Here is a 19,360-nt window from a genome sequence, read left to right as displayed (position 1 = left end):
GACACTCACAAACTGAAAGTAAAGGGAGGGAAAATGATACTCCAAGCAAATGGAAACAAAAAGAAAGCTGGAGTGGCAATACTTATATCAGACATATTAGATTTTAAAACTAGAACAAGAGACAAAGGGCATAACATAATGATAAAGGAAGCAATTCCAACAAGAGGACATAAAACTTGTAAATATCTATTTGCCCAACATAGGAGCACCTATATACATAAAGCAATCATTAACAGACATAAAAGGAGAAAATGACAGTAACAAAATAATAGTAGGCAACTTTAACATGCCACTTACATCAATGAATAGATCATCCAAACAGAAGATCAATAGGGAAACATTGGCCTTAAGTGACACATTAGACCAGATGGACTTAGTAGATATATACAGAACATTCCATCCAAGAACTGCAGAATACACATTCTTTTTTTGGTGAGGAAGATTGGCGCTGAGCTAACATCTGTTGCCAATCTTCCTCTTCTTTTTTTTCTCCCCAAAGTCCCAGTACGTAGCTGTATATCCTAGTTGTAAGTCCTTCTAGTGCTTCTATGTGGGATACCGCCACAGCATGACTTGATGGGCAGTGTGTAGGTCTGCACTGAGCATCTGAACTGGCAAACCCTGGGCCACTGAAGCAGAGCACACGAACTTAACCACTATGCCACTGGGCCAGCCTCCAGAATACACATTCTTTTCAGATGCACATGGGACATTCTCCAGAGTAGATCACATCTTAGGCCACAAAACAAGTCTCAAAAAATTTAAGAAGATTCAAATAATACCAAACAACTTTTCTGACCATAATGGTATGAAACTAGAAAACAACTACAAGAAGAAAACTGGAAAAGCCAGAGATATGTGGAGATTAAACACAATGCTAATGAACAACTATTGATCAATGAAGAAATTCAAGGAGAAATCAAAAAATACCTGGAGACAAATGAAAATGAAAATATGACATACCAAAATTTATGGGATATGGTAAAAGCAGTACTAAGAAGGAAGTTTACAGCAATACAGGCCTACCTCAAAAAACAAGATTTTTCTCAATCTATCAGTGCGCTTCAAGGAACTAGAAAAAGGAGAACAAATGAAGCCCAAAATCAGTAGGAGGAAGGAAATAATAAAAATTAAAGCAGAAATAAATACAATAGAGACTAAAAAAATAGTGGAAAAAATCAATTAAACTAAGAGCTGGTTCTCTGAAAAGATAAACAAAATTGACAAACCTTTAGCTAGACTCACCAAGAAAAAAAGAGAGAAGGCTCAAATAAATAAAATCAGAAATGAAAGAGGACAGATTACAATGGACACCGCCGAAATACAAAGGACTATAAGAGAATACTAAGAAAAGCTATACACCAACAAATTGGATAATCTAGAAGAAATAGATAAATTCCTAGAATCATACAACCTTCCAAAACTGAATCAAGAAGAAATAGATAATCTGATTAGACCAATCACTAGTAAGGAGATCAAAACAGTAATGAAAAATCGCCTAAAAAACAAAAGCCCAGGACCAGATGGCTTCCCCAGTGAATTCTACCAAACATTCAAAGAAGACTCAATACCTATCCTTCTCAAACTCTTCCAGAAAATTGAAGAGGAGGGGACGCTTCCTAACTCATTCTATGAGGCCAACATTACACTGACACCAAAACCAGACAGGGACAACACACAAAAAAAGAAAATTATAAGCCAATATCACTGGTGAACATAGATGCAAAAATCCTCAACAAAATACTAGCAAATCAAATACAATACATTAAAAGGATCATACACCATGATCAATTGGGATTTATTCCAGGGGTGCATGGGTGGTGCAACATCTGCAAATCAATCAGTGTGATACACCACATTAACAAAATGAAGAATAAAAATCACATGATCATCTCAGATTCAGAGAAAGCATTCAACAAGACAGAGCATCCATTTATAATTTTTAAAAACTGAATAAAATGGGCATAGAAGGAAAGTATCTCAATATAATAAACGCCATATATGGCAAACCCACAGCTAACATCATACTCAATGGTGAAAAACTGAAATCTTTCCCTCTAAGAACAGGAACAAGACAAGGATGCCCATTTTCACCACTCTTATTTAACACAGTATTGAAAGTCCTTGCCAGAGGAGTCAGGAAAGAAAAAGAAATAAAGAGATTCAAATTGAAAAGGAAGAAGTAAAACTGTCACTATTTGCAGATGGATTTTATGTATGGAAAACTCTAAAGAATCCAACAAAAAAACTATTATAAATAATAAACGAATACAGTAAAGATGCAGGATACAAAATCTACATACAAGAATCACTTGCCTTTCTGTAACACAATGAAATAGGAGAAGGAGAAATTAAGAATACAATCCCATTTACAATGGCAAAAATATAAAATAAAATACCTAGGAATAAACTTAACCAAAAAGGTGAAAGACCTATACACTGAAAACTATAAAACATTGTTCAAAGAAGACACACAAATAAATGGAAAGATATTCCATGTTCATGGATGGGAAGAATTAACATAGTTAAAATGTACCTAAAGCAATCTACAGATTCAGTTCAATCCCTATCAAAATTTCCCAATGACATTTTTCACAGAAATAGAACAAGGAATCCCCAAATTATATGATATAGAACAACAAAAGACCCTGAATAGCCAAAGCAATCCTGAGAAAAAAGAACAAAGCTGGAAGTATTACACTCCCTGATTTCAAAATATACTACAAAGCTATTGTAATCAAAACAGCATGGCACTGGCACAAAAACAGACACACAGCTCAATGGAATAGAATCAAGAGCCCAGAAATAAACCCACACATCTATGGACAGCTAATTTTCAACAAAGGAGCCAAGAACTTACAATGGAGAAGGTAAAGTCTGTTCAATAAATGATGTTGGGAAAACTAGACAGTCACATGCAAAAGAAAAAAATCATTATCTTACACTGTACACAAAAATTAACTCAAAATAGATTAAAGACTTGAATGTAAATTCTGAAACCATAAAACTCCTAGAAGAAAACATAGGCAATAAAGTCTTCAACATTGGTCTTAGCAGTATCTTTTTGAATACAATGACTCCCCCGAGGCAAGGGAAATGGATGTAAAAATAAACAAGTAGGACTACACCAAACTAAAAAGCTTCACCACAGCAAAGGAAACCACCAACAAAATGAAAAACCAGGGGCTGGCCCATTGGTGCAGTGGTTAAGTTCACACGTTCCGCTTCAGCAGCCGGGGGTTCGCCGGTTTGGATCCTGCATGCAGACAAGGCACCACTTAGCAAGCCATGCTAGGTAGAGGAAGATGGGCACGGATGTTAGCCTAGGGCCAGTCTTCCTCAGCAAAAAGAGGAGGATTAGCAGCAGAAGTTAGCTCAGGGCTAATCTTCCTCAAAAAAAAAAAGAAAGAAAGAAAAAGAAAAAACAACCTAACAATTGGGAGAAGATACTTGGAAATCATATATCTGTTAAGGGGTTAATATCCAAAATACATAAAGAACTCATACAACTCAACAACAACAACAAAAATAACCCAATTAGAAAATGGACAAAGGATCTGAACATTTTTCCAAAGATATACACATGGCCAACAGGCACATGAAAATGCAAATCAAAACTACAATGAGCTATTATCACCTGACGCCGTTCAGAATGGCTATAATCATTAAGACAGGAAATAAGTGTTGGAGAGGATGCGGAGAAAAGAGAACCCTCAGACACTGCTGGTGGGAGTGTAAACTTGTGCAGCACTATGGAAAACAGTATAGAGATTCCTCAAAAAATTAATAATATAACTACCATATGATCCAACTATCCCACTTCCGGGTATTTATCCAAAGAACATGAAAACACTAAGTCAAAAAGATTGCAGCATTATTCACAATAGCCAAGACATGGAAACAACCCAAGTTTCCATCAATGGATAAATGGATAAAGAAGATGAGGGGGATATATACACACAATGGAATACTACTCAGCCATAGAAAATGATGAAACCTTGGCATTTGCGACAACATGGATGGACCTTGAGGGTATTATGCTAAGCTAAATAAGTCAGAGGGAGAAATACAAATACCATATGATTTCACTCATAAGTGGAAGGTAAAAACAACAAGAAGAAACATAGACATAGATACAGAGATTAGATTGGTAGTTACTAGAGGGCAAAGGGGAGGGGGAAGGGCAAAGGAGTAAAAGGGCACATGTGTACAGTGATGGATGGTAATTAGACTTTGGGTGGTGAACATGATGTAGTCTAAACAGAATTTAAAATATAATGATGCACACCTGAAATGTACATAATGTTATAAACCAATCTTAGCTCAATAAAGAAAATAAACTTTAAAAAAAGAGATGGATAAGAAAAGATTGAAGATAACTCCAAGATTTTAATCAATTTCAAGTCAAGGAATGGAGGTGTTAACTCAAATAGAAATGTCATGAGAGGCACTAGTAAAGTAATACTTACTGTGCATATACTCACTACATGCCAGGCAGTGTGCTAAGCACTCAGTATGCATTTTCACATTTAATTTCCCAACAGCCTGTGATAATGGTCTTTTGCCCTACGTTACAGATCAGGAAACAGGACTGCACCTGTGCCCCTAAACTCTAGTTTGCACAAATGCAGACGGTGGTTATTTTGTTCAGGGCTATATCACTAATGTCTGACACATAAAAAGCACTCATTATCTAAATTTTTGAATGAATGAGCACAGCTAATAAGGGATAGAGTCATGATTTGAACCCAGAACAGCCCAACTCCCACCTCCTGGAGAAGACATGGCATTCCCTTGCAGCCATACTGTGCTCAGGCCACAGCAGGATATCTAGCTGTGGATGCACAGCAGATACCTAAGTTCCAGCAATGGAGCTTGAGAAAAAGGTCGAGGCTAGAATAACCTTTCAGCATCCACGTGGAGATTGAAAAGCCCTAAAATTAGATGAGATGATTGAGAGAGAGGGCATAAACCCCGGAATAGAGCCTTAGAGAACAGCTATATTTAGAGTTGAGGGGAGGAAGAGGCATTTTGAAAAGGCAATGAAGACATATATGTCAGTGAGATAAGGTGAAGCTATAGATCTAAAAGTAAAGGGGAAGGAGAAGGAGGGTTGTCAGCAAGATCAACCACCACAGAGTCATCAGAGCCTCAAAATTAAGGCAAGATAAATGAATTTGGGGATCAGGAGGTCATTGAGGACTTGTGGGTGAGCAGATTCGGAAAACAGCCTGAGTAAGAGTCAGCTGGCATCTGGGTGGATAGGGGAGCAGGGCTGTGAAGGAAAGAGTGGGTAGTGAGGATGTAGAGCTCACTAGGATAAATTTGTCTATAATTTCAAACAAGCTAGTAGTAGTAATATGAGAGGGGCTGAACATTCGAGTAGAAGTGATCTTTTGTGTTGTAAAAAGAAGGGTCTAGTAGGAAGAAACTAAAGATGGCAGAAAGAGAACAGACTACTGATAGAACATGACCCCAGAGGAGACAGCAGGAGAATGAGATGCAGGAGAATGAGATGCAGGAATGGCAGTCCTTAGAAAGGGCAAGAGACATGTTACCATTGGAGGTAGGAGAAAAGCTGAAAGAAAATATAGAAAAGTAAAGGTTCAGTAGAGAAAAAGTGAGGGCATTCAAATTGAAAGGAGCCAAGGTCTTAGTACCTAGAAAGCAGAGGGAAAGATTCAAGGCTAGAGGACAGTAAGAAATATTTTAATTAATTGAGGCAAAATTTATTGAATGCCTACTCTGCTATAAGCCAAGAATTCAGTAGAGAAGACCATAAGGGATAAAAATAAAGAAGCATAATTAGGGACCCAACTGAGAAGAAATAGCATGAACTTTTCATAGAACCCAGCAGCATGGTTTCACAGTTTTGCCCAGCTTCTGAAAAGTGGTTATTGAAGGAAGTTAATGGTGCTGCACAGGGTTAGGAACTGAAATGGTGAGAATGGCAGACAAGGATGGAGGAAAGAAAGATGGATTCTAGAGGCGAGAGAAGACAGTATTGGCATGGACTAAGCTGAGCGATGAGGTGAATGAATACTGAGAGGAGTTTAGAATCTAAACACTGTGATTTGGGTGTGGAGCAAGTTATCAGAAATGAGGGAATAAAGTGCTTGTAATCAGAAAAGGAATACTCTGTGTTTGAGAACTTAAAGTAAAATAGTTTCAGATCAAGCAAATTATGAAGTGCCCTGTCTGCATTTTCAGAGGTTAAATGAGGAAGTATCAAGCCACGGTATTAGATGGGCTAGAAGTAAAAATCAATGAATGTGGCAAAGGATGAGAGCGGGTGGAGAAGATGACTGACCAGGCACCCAAATCATCAAGACAGGTAGGGTGTTATGATGGAGGTCATAGACACAGCAATAAGGATAGGGCTTGGATGTCAAGGTTCAAAAACAGAGGTTGATGGAGGCAGAACAACAGTCTAAAATAACAAGAAGGGATAAGAATGTTTTTGAGGCTGAGTGTATCTTGAGGTGCAATTCAGATTTCAATTAAGGTAAAGAATTGGAAGTTCAACCTGACAATCCATCTAAGACCATAGAAGACTTTGCTCCACCGTCGAACTAGGAGGCAAACAGCAAGGAGTGACTGATAGAGAAGTAAGCAAGGATGCACAGCAGAAAAGGAAAGGGTTGGCTGGAATAAGATATAAGCATTGTTCTCTGCCCTCATCTACCCTATCACCTCTTTACAGGACCCTTCTAATCCTTAACATTACTTGTAAGGCATTATCCCTATTTTACAGATAAGAAAAAGCTGGTTCTGAAATTTGAGTCTTGTCCTGACTGCAAAATCTAGTCTTTCTACAACATACTGACTCTCAGTGGTCTAAAAGTGTTACTGCAGCTTTCAAGGACTAACTGGAAATCGTGTCGGACTTGTATGAAAAATGCTATGAAACACAATATATTTTTTTTTGAGGTAGAATTGGCATATAACATGATATTAGTTTCAGGTGTACAACATGATTTAATATTTGGATATATTGTGAAATAATCACCACAATAAGTCTAGCTAACATCTGTCACCATATATACAGATGTTTTTTTCTTACAATGGGAACTTTTAAGATTTACTCTCTTAGCAACTTTCAAATATGCAATACAATAGTATTAACTATAGTCACCATGCTGTATATTAAATCCTCAGGACTTATTTCTTCTATAACTGGAAGTTTGGCCTTCTGACCCATTTCACCCCACCACCACCCCCCCCCCCCCCGCAACCCCCTTCCCATAATGAACAACCTGTTCTCTGTGTCTGTAAGCTTGTTTTGTTATTTTAAACAAGATCACACATTCAAGTGAGATCATACCGTATTTATCTTTCTTGGCCAGACTTATTTCGCTTAGCATAACGCCCTCAAGGTCTGTCTCTGTTGTCTCAAATGGCAAGATTTCCTTTTTTAAGGCTGAATAATATTCCATTGTGTATATATACATTTTTCTTTATCCATTCATCCACTGATGGACAGTTAGGTTGATTCCGTGTCTTCACTATTGTAAATAATGCCACAATGAACATGAGAGTAGATATCTTTTTAAGTTAGTGTTCTTGTTTTCTTTGGGTAAATATAAGTAAAATTGCTGGATCAGATGGTAGTTCTATTTTTAATTTTTTGAGGAACCTCCATTCTGTTTTCCACAGAGGCTGAACCAATTTACATTTCCACCAACAGTACACAAGGGTTCCCTTTTCTCCACATCCTTCTCAACACTTATCTCTTCTCTTTTTGATGCTAGCCAGTCTAACATATGTGAAGTGATTTCTCATTGTGGTTTTGATTTGCATTTCCCTGATGATTAGTGATGTGGAGCACTTTTTCATGTGCCTATTGGCAATCTGTGTGTCTTCTTTTGAAAAATGTCTATTCAACAACTAGAATATAGAGCTATGTACTGGGAGGGCTTCAGGGAGAAGAAGAAGAAGAAAAAAAAGAAGATTGGCAACAAATGTTAACTCAGGTGCCAATCTTTAAAAAAAAAAAATCTATTCAGAGCCTCTGCCCATTTTTTAATCAGGTTTTTTTCTATTGAGTTGTATGTACAATGTATTTCTTTGTGTTGCTCTTGAATTATATTCAGCTCTAAAAAGTTCTATGTGAGCTTGCATATTTAATACTGTATATTTAAATCTTAACTTTCTTTTTCAAGAAAAACATCTTGGACCCTTTTCCTTAATGATATTAAGGAACTTCCAAATACATCCTAAATGATCACATTGAATTTCTGCAACTATACCCTAAAACACCAAGTTAATATTTATATTGCATTATTTTTCAGGTGTGAAAATGAAACCAAATTCAAAACAGAAGAAGTATTCTGGGCTTACAATTTCTGCCCTACTCCGTACTCCTGGACTGCACTTCTGGGCCTTCTTTTATATCTTGTTTTCTTCGCACCTGGTAAACCAAAGGCTATTGTTGTGTTAATTAAATTGTCTCTTTTTAGAGGAGACAAGCTACTCTTTTTAAAATTCCTTACATACTACTTTACTGAAATTTTTAATTTTGTATTTCTCAGGAATGGGACCAATGCCTTGGACTGTGAATTCTGAAATATATCCCCTTTGGGCAAGAAGTCCAGGAAACGCATGTTCATCTGGAATAAACTGGATTTTCAATGTTCTGGTTTCATTGACATTTTTACACACAGCAGAGTATCTCACATACTATGGTAAGAGAGTATTTTTTCCAGCTATAGTTTCATTTTTATTTTTCCTACTGTTTTTAGATACGCTATCATTTGTGATTGAAAAGACTAGATGGTTATATTTTTGCTGTTATAAATATCTCTGTGTGGCTTTCTTGTTCCCCAAAGTCCTTGGAAATGGACCTGGAAAAAAAGAAGAGGAATTCTCCCTTCCTGAGCAGCATTGCTTCTTGTCCCTCAGTGCTTCATAGCCTTCACCCACCCACCCACTCTCCCAACCCAAACATTTCCCAGCTATCTCCCAAGTTGGAAATCTTAACAGCAGAGCTGTTAGTTTAATGAAGAAACACAAACAACAGAGAATGGTAGAAAGAGGTAGGCAGGAAGTCTAGGGCTAATGCTTGAAGATGTCCCACGGCAGGGATGGAGTCGTGTCCAAGAGCAGAATCAGGGTAGGGCTGAAAGTAGCTCCCCCAAATGTCGTGCTGGGAGTTATGCCTTCCACTGTATCATCTACGCCATTCAGGCCACGGCATGTGCATTTCAGTGTCCACTGAGAATGGCACTTACCACTGCCAAAACTGTAAACATAACAGAAGGGTTCAAGTGAAAACGTGTGGAGGCCATAACTCAAAGAAAACAATATTGGGAAGTGGCTGAGTTAGGAAAAAACTTTGGGAAGGTACTTCAAGTCCATTTTTACCAAAATGAAATGTCTTTCTTTTTTTAGCAAGATGATTTCTTCATTGTCTGTATAAGTTTATAGATTGTGACTGGATTCTAAATTGATGAAATATGAGGTTTTCACTCTAACCCCCTAAGCCTCTGTGCTGTATATGGAATGCCTGCTGCTTAGGCCATCCTCTGATCCCCTCCCCTATCACTCACCTCCCTTCATCTCACCCCACCCCATGATCTAAGCACTCATTATTCCTTTTTGCAATAACAGGTTCGTTTGTCAGCCCCTCTCCCCTTACTGCTGGACCATAAGTCCCATGAGCTCAGGCAAGTACTGCACCTTGTTCACCATTAAATTCCCAGTGCCTTCCAGGTTGTGCCATTCACTTGATAAGCACTCAGAAGTGTTTGTCAAATGAATACACATGCAGATGAATTTTGTAGATGAGTGATGAATAAAGGAAACATTATAAAAATTTATTCCTCCTCTCTTCTGAACATGCTGAATTGGTATTTACTTTTATTTAATACTATTTATCTACTGAGTATTATCTTTATAAACTCTTCTCTCTCCCAACCACCATTTAGAACATTTAGAAATACTTATTTTCTTGGAAAGGAAATGCACTGGCATTTTAAACTGGATATATATTCAGTATGTTCAGCTTTATCCCACTTGGCAATTAAAATTTTTACATAAATTCATAAAGTTATCTTCCTGACACCATGAGTATGAGCACAATAAATATTTACCCATATTTGCTGATTCCTGAGAACACATTTAAGACCTAAATATAGACTAACATCCTGAGGAAGCATTTTTTATAGAAATTCATAGACCAAATAATAGTCTACTTGGTAAGACTTCTGATAGCAAAGCTCCTCTTTCTTGAATTTAGACTGCCAGAAAAACATGAGGCAACAGAAGTAAAATTTAAATAGGGCCTAGCCAGACTTCTTTCAAAAATATCCCATTAGAAGAAGCTTTTTGCTTTGTTACTAAGCCAAGCTTCTATCATGTCAGCACACCGGTCAGTCCATTAGGTCTACTGCTTTCTAGTACTGGAACAATATTTCAGTTCAGGTTCATTTTTTCCCTGTTTTTTTTGATGTACGTTTTAATCTACATGTTACTGATTTATGTAAGGTATATGTTTCTATTCCTAATTTATGAATATACACCATAATGATGTATTTCTCTGGAAATATCCATGTCTTTCTATTTCCTTCTTTTTTTGTTTTGTAAGACCTCAGATTTTGATTCCTTCATAAACTATACTGCTTAGACAGGTCTGCCTTGGACCCCATCCAGTAATGTTTTGTAATATTACTAAAAATTATCATTAAACTGTCACCAGTATACCATTTTATGTATAGCATGTGTGACTAAAGTGATCCCTTGGAGAGCATTAGATCAAAGTTCCTGGGTTGAGGTATTGAAATTCAATCAAACATGGTCTTTGATTCCTCATTTTGCATAATTCAATTAAATACCTATCTTAATCTGAAACTTAATGTAGGACTCTAATAAGATTTCTTTCCTTCCGAATAAAGCTGAGGAGTATCTGCACTGTTTAACAATCCTGACAGACATTTTTTTCATTTTCATTCCGAGGGGGGAATAATTAAGAAAGTGAGTTACATAATTGACCTGCCCGTTACATACAGCAGGTCACAGCCTCCGGGCCTGCCCACACCTCCGTGGCTTAACCATAGGTCTCATCAGAGAAGCCCACTTAGCTTTGGCGTTTGCTTGCTTTAGATTCCTCAGCTTTAATAAAAGGGTCTTGTATTTTAATAGAATTTCCCTGATGTTATTTGGCTTGGGAATCTGGGTCACAAGCAAGAAGCTGCACGGTATTCAAGAATCTTCCTAACCCATCTAGCTGGTTTTAACTGTACGAGTTTAGCACTAACAGATTTGATTTGTTACTTCTGATCATGCCTCTCTTCCTAAATTGTGAATTGTGATGAATATTTCCTCAATACTACATTTTATAAAGCCAAACTAGGTTTGCTCTGTTAGAGATTTTGGAGTTTAGCAGCCTGGTTTAGTCTAAAATGTTATACCAGTTGCACTTTTTTTTTGTTTGTTTCTCATCATCATGATTATGATCCTTTCTTTGTTCCTCTCTGCTAAAGATTCCAATTCTGTTCTTACCTCCGTAACTTTGCTTATCTGTAAACAGATCACAGGACTTCATCTCCTTTCATTTTTTTCTCAAAACTCCCACATTCTCCAAAAGCTAGCTTGTCAGTATCACCTTTTTGATGAAAATATTCCCAATTTATTGGTCATATCAACCTTGTTCCACTCTATCTCTGAAAGCATCTGTTGTGTTCCCTACTCATTTAGTAGAATTTGATTATGCTGTCTATCACTTTTTTGAGCAGCTAACATCCAAATTCGAATAGGCATGTAACATACATTATTTTATTCTTGCAGTTTGGCAAGGCAGGAATTATTTTCTCCATTAAATCAGGAAACTAAGGTCAAGAGAATTTAAGAAACTGCCCAAGGATTCAGCCTGGGTTGCTTTGTGATTGTCAGACTCTACAGAGCCATGGTGCCTTCCTTTCACTGTAACACTCAGCCACGCATCCCAGATTACCTAGTATTATTTTTTGGTTATTTACCAAGTATAAGACATAAAAAAAGTATGTTTGTAGTAAGTATTCAATGTGAACCAAACAAATGAAATAAATGAGCCCTATATTTGTAAATAGAGTTGTGTTTTTATTAAAGAGAATTTGATTTATACAAGTCCAGCTCCTTAAGATTGTATGGCTTCTGATGACTTAATCTAACAAACTATGTCTTGATTTAGTCAACTCTTTAATATTTTTTCTAATTTCTCATAATTTATCCCTATTTCCCTTCTGTTTTCTCACGGCTCCTCATTCCAGAGAGCAGATTCTTTTGGGTGGCCAATTGAGCAGCATTTTTCCTCTGTAGTTTTCCTTGAGCCTTCCCAAGAAATGTTTCTGTGTATATTCCTGAAATGGTTATTTGTATGTATGTCTTTAAGAATGTAGTCTTAATAATGTCTTTCCTATTCTGGGATGATTCAGCAGAACTGAGAAATGTTAATTCAGTTCTTTAATTGCTATGCTATTCATCTTAAAGACATATTTGAAAGTCAAGCTTTATGTTGTCTAGTTTAGCCCTTTATTTCAGATCTGTTACTCAATATATTCCATCTGGCAGTCAACAAGAGCACATTCATTCTCTAGACGTTCCAGTGTGTCAGGCTCTGTACTAGGGAACCCACAGACAAACAAGCCATAGACTCTGCCCTTAAGACCACTTTTGCTACTGAAACAGAAGAGGATGTCTCTCTCTCAAGCATCTCATAACCATCTCTCCAAAACCTGGTCCTGATTTGGGTTGTAAAATTTATAGAATTATAAACTTAAATTATAGCTGAGAAACCATCTTATTTTGCTGAATCAGGAAACTGAGGGCCAGAGAAGAGGTTAAATGATTATTTAGAAGTCACATAGCAAGATTGAAATCCAGATTTTCCAACTCCCAATCTGATATCCTTTCTCCAGCCTTTGTCCCATTAGTTTGTCATCTTCCTTCCCCCATCTCATATACAGGATGGTCTGGACCAAAGGCCTAAAATTAGGCAAGGACTCCATTACAGTTAGTTGTTTCCAACCATCGAAAGTGAAAGCATAGGTTCTTATATTTAAATTGGGAATTGGACTATAAAAGGAAAGGCCATCTTGGAAATATGTAAGAACATGCTCAAGTCACATACTCATATATCTCATCCATCTTGGCTTGCTGAATTGACACTTGGAAAACACAACCAGGTAGTAATTATGTCTTTGTGGTTGTGCTGCATTGACATGCATAGTCTTACAGCAAAACAAAATTCTCTGACCTCATGGAGCTTACATTCTAGAGGAGGAAAATAAAACAAATTAGTAAGCTTTATAGTATGTCAGATGGTGATAAGTGCTCTGCACCAAAAGAAAAGGAGGACGACTATAAGGATCTAAGAGAAGGAACAAGGAGACTAGTTAGGAGACCACTGCAGCAGTGCAGATGAGGGAGGATGGCTGTCAGATCACAGACATCAGCGGAATGAGGAGAAGTGGTCATCTTCAGATTATATTTGAAGGCAGATCCAACAGGACTAACCGGCAGATTGGATACTGGGCAGGAGAGTGAGAGAAAAGTCAAGGTTGACTATCAGACTTTTGGAATGAGAGACCAGAAGGATAGAGTTGCCATGTACTCCAGTGAGTCATGAGTTCAGCAGTGTCATCATTGTATGTGGGTTCTGGAAATACTAGATAAATGAGAAAGAAATTTCTCCCTCAAAGTGCCTCCAGTCTAGTAGACAAGACAAATAATACATGCACATAATTATAATATTTCTTGGTTATTATGATAGGAGGCCTCAGCAAAGTGCTGTGAAAGCACATAGAGAAAAGTTATCTCTATCCAGCCACATGAGAAAAGACTGCAAAGCAGAAGTTACATCTGAACCTGGTCTATCATTCTTCTTGAGTTTGGCCTTACAAGTTTAGAAAGGCAAGTTACATTATATTCACAGGATTAGAACAATTAGAGTAAACCAGGCTGGCAGTAATTTTTGGTTCCATTTCATACCACAGTTATGCATGACTGACCAGAAAGGAAAGTCAAAATCAAGGACTGTTTCTAACCTAGGCCCCTCTCTCTCTATATATAGACCATATTTATATAGACCAAGTATATCTATGTGTATTTATACATACATATTATTTTCCATTGCAGGAGCCTTCTTCCTTTATGCTGGATTCGCTGCCGTGGGACTCCTTTTCATCTATGGCTGTCTTCCTGAGACCAAAGGGAAAAAATTAGAGGAAATTGAATCACTCTTTGATAACAGGCCAGGTACATGTGGCGCTTCAGATTCTGATGAAGGGAGATATATTGAATATATTCGGGTGAAGGGAAGTAACTATCATCTTTCTGACAACGATGCTTCTGATGTGAAATAAATTTCAGCTGCTGATATATTTAGTCATGTAAACAAACTTGGGGGAGAAGAGCAGCAATGGATGACCTCACTGCCCTGCTTCTAATCTGGTTCTTTCCACAGTCTAGTTTGGAATGACTTCATATTCTAGAATATTTGATTAGGAGGAAGATACAACCATGATGACATTGTTTTTTTCACAAGCAGAAATGTAAAAAAATATTTACGGAGATTTTAAACTAATAATTATCGAGCAAATATGTGCAATTCCTTCCTGAGGTAGTCTAAAATGAATACTGTATCCAGTGACTTCAGTGGTATCCTTTTTTCCTAAGACCATATATAATTATTAGTGGCAGCTGAGTCAGTGCTGATCTAGCCAAATCATAATATGTATGATATACTTATAAAGAAGGATTCTGGGATATGATCCAAGGGTGTTTTCTCTCAAAACATGGCCTATTGGCCCTAAATTTTCCTAAGGACAAGTAGCTTATCTGTGATCAGCTATTAGAAAGTAAATTCCCTTTAAGCTTTCATCAACAGATTCGAAAGTGCCTCCTACAAGGGCACAGCTGTCCTTATCTCCTTTGGATTCCATATTTGGTTTCTCTCTCCAATTCAGCTCTTGAGAGTTCTTCAGAAACTGACTATGTACAGGCTATTTTGAACATTATGAAAAGCAGGTCTTTTAGGGTTTATTTTCATACATATTTTTTTGCAGCAGTGATAAGTATACATTTGCACAGATAAGCTAACAAGTTTTGATAAGTATATTTTATTACTAGAAAGTAAGAAAGAGAAGATTTTTCTGGACCCCTGATCGAGTTAGTCACTTAGGTATGCAACTTAAACACAAAACAGAGCTAGATCTTCAACTGTACTTCAGGGTCAGTTTTTGTTCATGCCAGAATCACCTGATGTTCACCACACCTGCGATCGTCAACTCTGGAGTCCTATTTGTGCCTTCATTTGTGTTAAATAGCTGCTAGCAGACTATTTTTCCCCCCTCTTTTAATCAAATTTCTCAAACAAAAAAGGAAGAAAATCAGTGACAGAAATAATCCTGCTGTTATTGATGTTTGTTTAATTAAAGAGTGGGACTTATTTTTTTCTTAACTTATTAACTCTTCCTAATGGAATTGTCACATTTTATTACCTAACAGTACTTTGTCTTTTTTTACTCTAAGAACATAAACTAGTTTTTATTTTTGCACACCCTGTCTTGTTTTCCCTGACAATTTACCAAAAAAAAAAAAAGATACATAGATTTGTCTGAGAGTGTTTCCTTTTTTCTCATGATTGGCTTGGATTTTTTCCTTCTTGTCTAAAAATTGGGATTATCTATTGGAACAGATAGCTGGTTCTCATACAGCACATAACTTTAAGAAATGTTGACTTACCACATGCCTACAATGTCTTTTCAAAGTGTTCATTGGTTTTTATGCTCATTCATCAAGGAACTCTAATTTTTGCTCTTATATTAAGAATTATATAGTATGTACAAAATTATTCATAAATTACTTATTAGTTCCAGTGAAAATATGAATGACTCACCTGTGGCCAGTTAGGAACACATAAGTTTGGTGCATGTTAACATGGCTCTAAACATTAAATAAGGTACTTTTTGGAATGAAAAGGTGGCTGTCTCTAAATTCAATGTGTTTCTGCCAGTCTCCAAGATGTTTTGTTCTTCTCTTAAAGTCTGGCTTGTTCCTATCACAGTTATCAAAGCTGAGAATGTAGCCAAGAAGGTTCATTCTCTCAGCAACCAGGGGTATGATACGTGTTTAAACGGTCACTTTACTGGCCTAAAAATCCTTCAGCCAAAAAAGTTTTCTCCCTTTGGTCATGTCATGTAATAAAAAATATTATTTTTTCCTTCAATTAGGTGCTTTGACAATTGATTTCTAAGGGGATAGTAATATTAATTTTCCCCAGAAAAGCAGATGAGATTTAATGGAGAAAATTATTATTCTATTGATATTTCTTACCCCGTAAGAAATTTCTTATCTGTGTAATATTTCTCACAGATCAAGTGAAGTGGAAAACAAGCTACTGTGTGGTAAAATCAGAATATGATGGGGAGAAAAAATATTTAGACCAATAAAGTGCCCTCTTTAAAAATTTATGTTTCTGATTTATCCAAGTAATTGCCTCAATTCTTCTCTTTATTGTATATATAGCCTTAACTATATGCTTATATACTCAGCTGGGCTGGATGCACAGTAACTTTATTAAAGGAGCAACTCGACTCTTATTATTTCCTAAAGCAGAACATGGCCTGTTCTCCCCGACATAAGCAGATGGTGTTTGCAACTTTCCATCCATAAATGCACATAACAGGGAAATCAGCCCCAGTTCCCCTCCCCATTCTCCTCAGCTTCTTTAAAGGACTATTTGTTATTTACATAATGATAAAGATAGATAACATTCCATATCTTTGAAGTACAAGACAGAGAGGCGTAGTTATAAGAATTATTTATAATTTTTTAAAAACAAATAACTACTTGAAAAGGCACCTTATAAAATTAGGGTATTATTTTTAGATTCAGTGAACATTTATAGTATATTAAAAATTGAATGTTTGAATTTTGCAGGCTTTTGTATATTACGCACCTTTTAAGTTCTCAGAGTCTTTGGCTACCACTATCAACTTGAAAACATTCCGTTTTCATTCCGAAACATCATCAGATACATATTTTATAGGACGATTTGTTTATATGTGTTATATTTGACTTACCATATTAAAGCACATTAAGCATCATGCTTTTAACTGAAATTATAGGTTTCCTTCTAAACATGCTGCAGATTCAACAGAGGTATATTATGTTTTAGGGAAATTTAGTGCAGGAGGTCATCACCCCTATTGAGGCTTAGCCTGGATGGCCGATGAGATCTGCACTAGACTTAAGAGAATATAACATTTCATCTGCCTCTGAACACATAAGGCTGAATGTGATGTCAGATAGGTTTTACACATTTGGTATTAATATTTTTCTTCAATATAAACATTCCTAATAATTTTGATTGTTGCACCTTAGTCAATAATTATCCAAGACATGATGCTTAATATGTATCTGAAGATCTAAATTAAAACTAGACTTAAAATGTAGTATTTCCATTTGAATTTTGTTCCCAGTCACATGCGGTAGTTAGTTCCCTGATGGAAAATGCTATGAGAGTAATGCTATCAAGTGCTTTTTCATAATTTTATTTTACCACTGAACCAGATTTTAGTATATGTCTAAACATTATTTTTTAAGTTATTCACTCTAAAATGGTAAATCCATTAAAGCAAAGAATTTATAAATTGTTTACTATAATTTCAAAATCAGTTATCCAGAGGAAGAATGAAGAGGAAAAATGTAAGTTGACAACTTACCCTTTTGCTTTTACACAGAAAGTAAAATTGAAATGTATTCTAATAATCCACAGATCCTGGGGGAGGACAGTCTAGAAAATACTATCCATATGTTATCTAAGAGAGTCTCAATTTATAAACTTTATCAGTGTCATTAAATACTGTAATACAGTGAGGGGAGTGGGAGGATTCTTTTGATTTTATTTCATTGGCATAGTAATTAAGAACAATAAAATTAATGAGATGTTTTGTTATAATCAGATTTTTTTTTTTTACCATTCTCCTAGTTATAAAATCTTAAATTATACTAAGCACATAACAACTCAGATTTATACAGTTATTGGGACAAGTTTTAAATTACCAATTTCAGACCTTTGCACTAACTATGAATAAAAGAATGACATAACAGGTCAGGAGCAGAGAATTCATAATTTGTGCTTTATAGCAAAACATATTAAATTGTGGATAAAATTTACAGCTCATGTGTAGCTGCTGCCTATAAAAGACTCAGAGGTGTTCTCTGGATTAACATTAATATCCTATTTTCTGTCCTTTTCTATCAGTTGTCTTAGCCTCATGTACAGTAATGTTAAGCTAATTTGATGAAGTGATTTAGGTTGTAGCAGCGTATCAATTATCAGTACATTCAGTTCTTCTGGGTGAGCAGTATTGCTACTATTTTCTAGAAAGGGTAATCATTTTAAAATGCCAAACAGCTAACTGCTACCAACTCTCTTATATATTGTCTCCTAGAGAAGGAAATTTTTGTCTGCCTATATACATCAGAAAGATAGTTCCTAAGAGTATTAATGACGTTCAGAAGTACATGAATTTTATCCTCATAATTTGCTTGTGAGTGTAAAACAATGTAATTCCTATAAAACTTTACTTTGTATGTATAAAACAGTCTGTTGCACTTGAGTGATTTGGTCTTTGGAATGTTAAATACTTACTTTCATTCAGCAGTAATATTCAGATTTTTATTTTAGACAGTTAAGTTCATGTGTTTGATTTTGTCACATCAGTATAAATGAGAAAAAGAAATACAGCTTACAAGTACTCAAAAATAAAAACCAGTATTTTGTAAAGTTTTAAAATGTTAGCAAATTTAACATCATTCCATCTTATTTGAAGGTTAAAAAAGATGAGATTTAACTCTAGCCAAAGTAGAAATTTATGTTCTACATGTCCAAACTGGTTCCTAGCGGCTTTTGGACTATATCTCACTTGATGTTATAGTATCTCTTATTTGTAATAAATGTTCAAATTTCTATTTAGAAGCGCTAATGTACATCTAGATTAAATCAAAACACAGTTTTATGCTTTTAAAATGTTTTCAAAATATATATTTTAATTTCTAGGTGCATGTTACATAGTGTTTAACACTTCACATGTCTTGGCAAATTCAATATAAATATTTATTCCTACACGTGACATATGGGATATCTCTTAAAAATTATGAATATTTATCATTTCCTTCAAAGTCATTCTAGCCTATAGCTGTATCAAAAGTATTGTATATTTTATGGAGATTTAGTGATGTATATGTAAATGTTTTTTAAGTTACTTTATTGAAGTTCAATCTTTACATAAAATGAAAATCTTTTTTTAAAAAAAGTGTCAGTGCCAGAACTGTAAATGAAAATAATCAAATAAAAGTTAAGACAATTCATTACTCA

General features: G+C 35.9%; 1 protein-coding gene and 1 long non-coding RNA gene across 11 annotated transcripts in view; one reads left to right on the top strand and one right to left on the bottom strand.

The window, feature by feature from the left end:
• The window catches only part of LOC138920485 (uncharacterized), a 25,099-nt gene extending 10,814 nt beyond the window's left edge, over positions 1–14,285 (bottom strand). Inside the window, exon 1 of the long non-coding RNA XR_011431721.1 lies at positions 14,094–14,285. This is a non-coding gene — a long non-coding RNA (uncharacterized lncRNA). The remainder of the gene's footprint in view (positions 1–14,093) is intronic.
• Positions 1–19,360, top strand: part of LOC138920481 (proton myo-inositol cotransporter-like) — a 165,277-nt gene extending 145,917 nt beyond the window's left edge. For all 10 annotated transcript variants that reach the window (XR_011431704.1, XR_011431705.1, XR_011431703.1 and 7 more), the window contains 3 exons: positions 8,292–8,413; positions 8,532–8,684; positions 14,113–19,360. Coding sequence is in view for 4 of the 10 variants with exons in the window: in XM_070248994.1 (XP_070105095.1) it covers positions 8,292–8,413; positions 8,532–8,684; positions 14,113–14,339 (502 nt within the window). In the remaining 6 variants the exon portion in view is untranslated. The remainder of the gene's footprint in view (positions 1–8,291; positions 8,414–8,531; positions 8,685–14,112) is intronic.

This window comes from Equus caballus, chromosome 23, assembly GCF_041296265.1.
Source record: "Equus caballus isolate H_3958 breed thoroughbred chromosome 23, TB-T2T, whole genome shotgun sequence".
Lineage (NCBI taxonomy): Eukaryota > Metazoa > Chordata > Mammalia > Perissodactyla > Equidae > Equus > Equus caballus.
The sequence above is the reverse complement of the archived record's forward strand: the minus strand, read 5'-3'. Positions and strand labels throughout refer to the sequence as shown.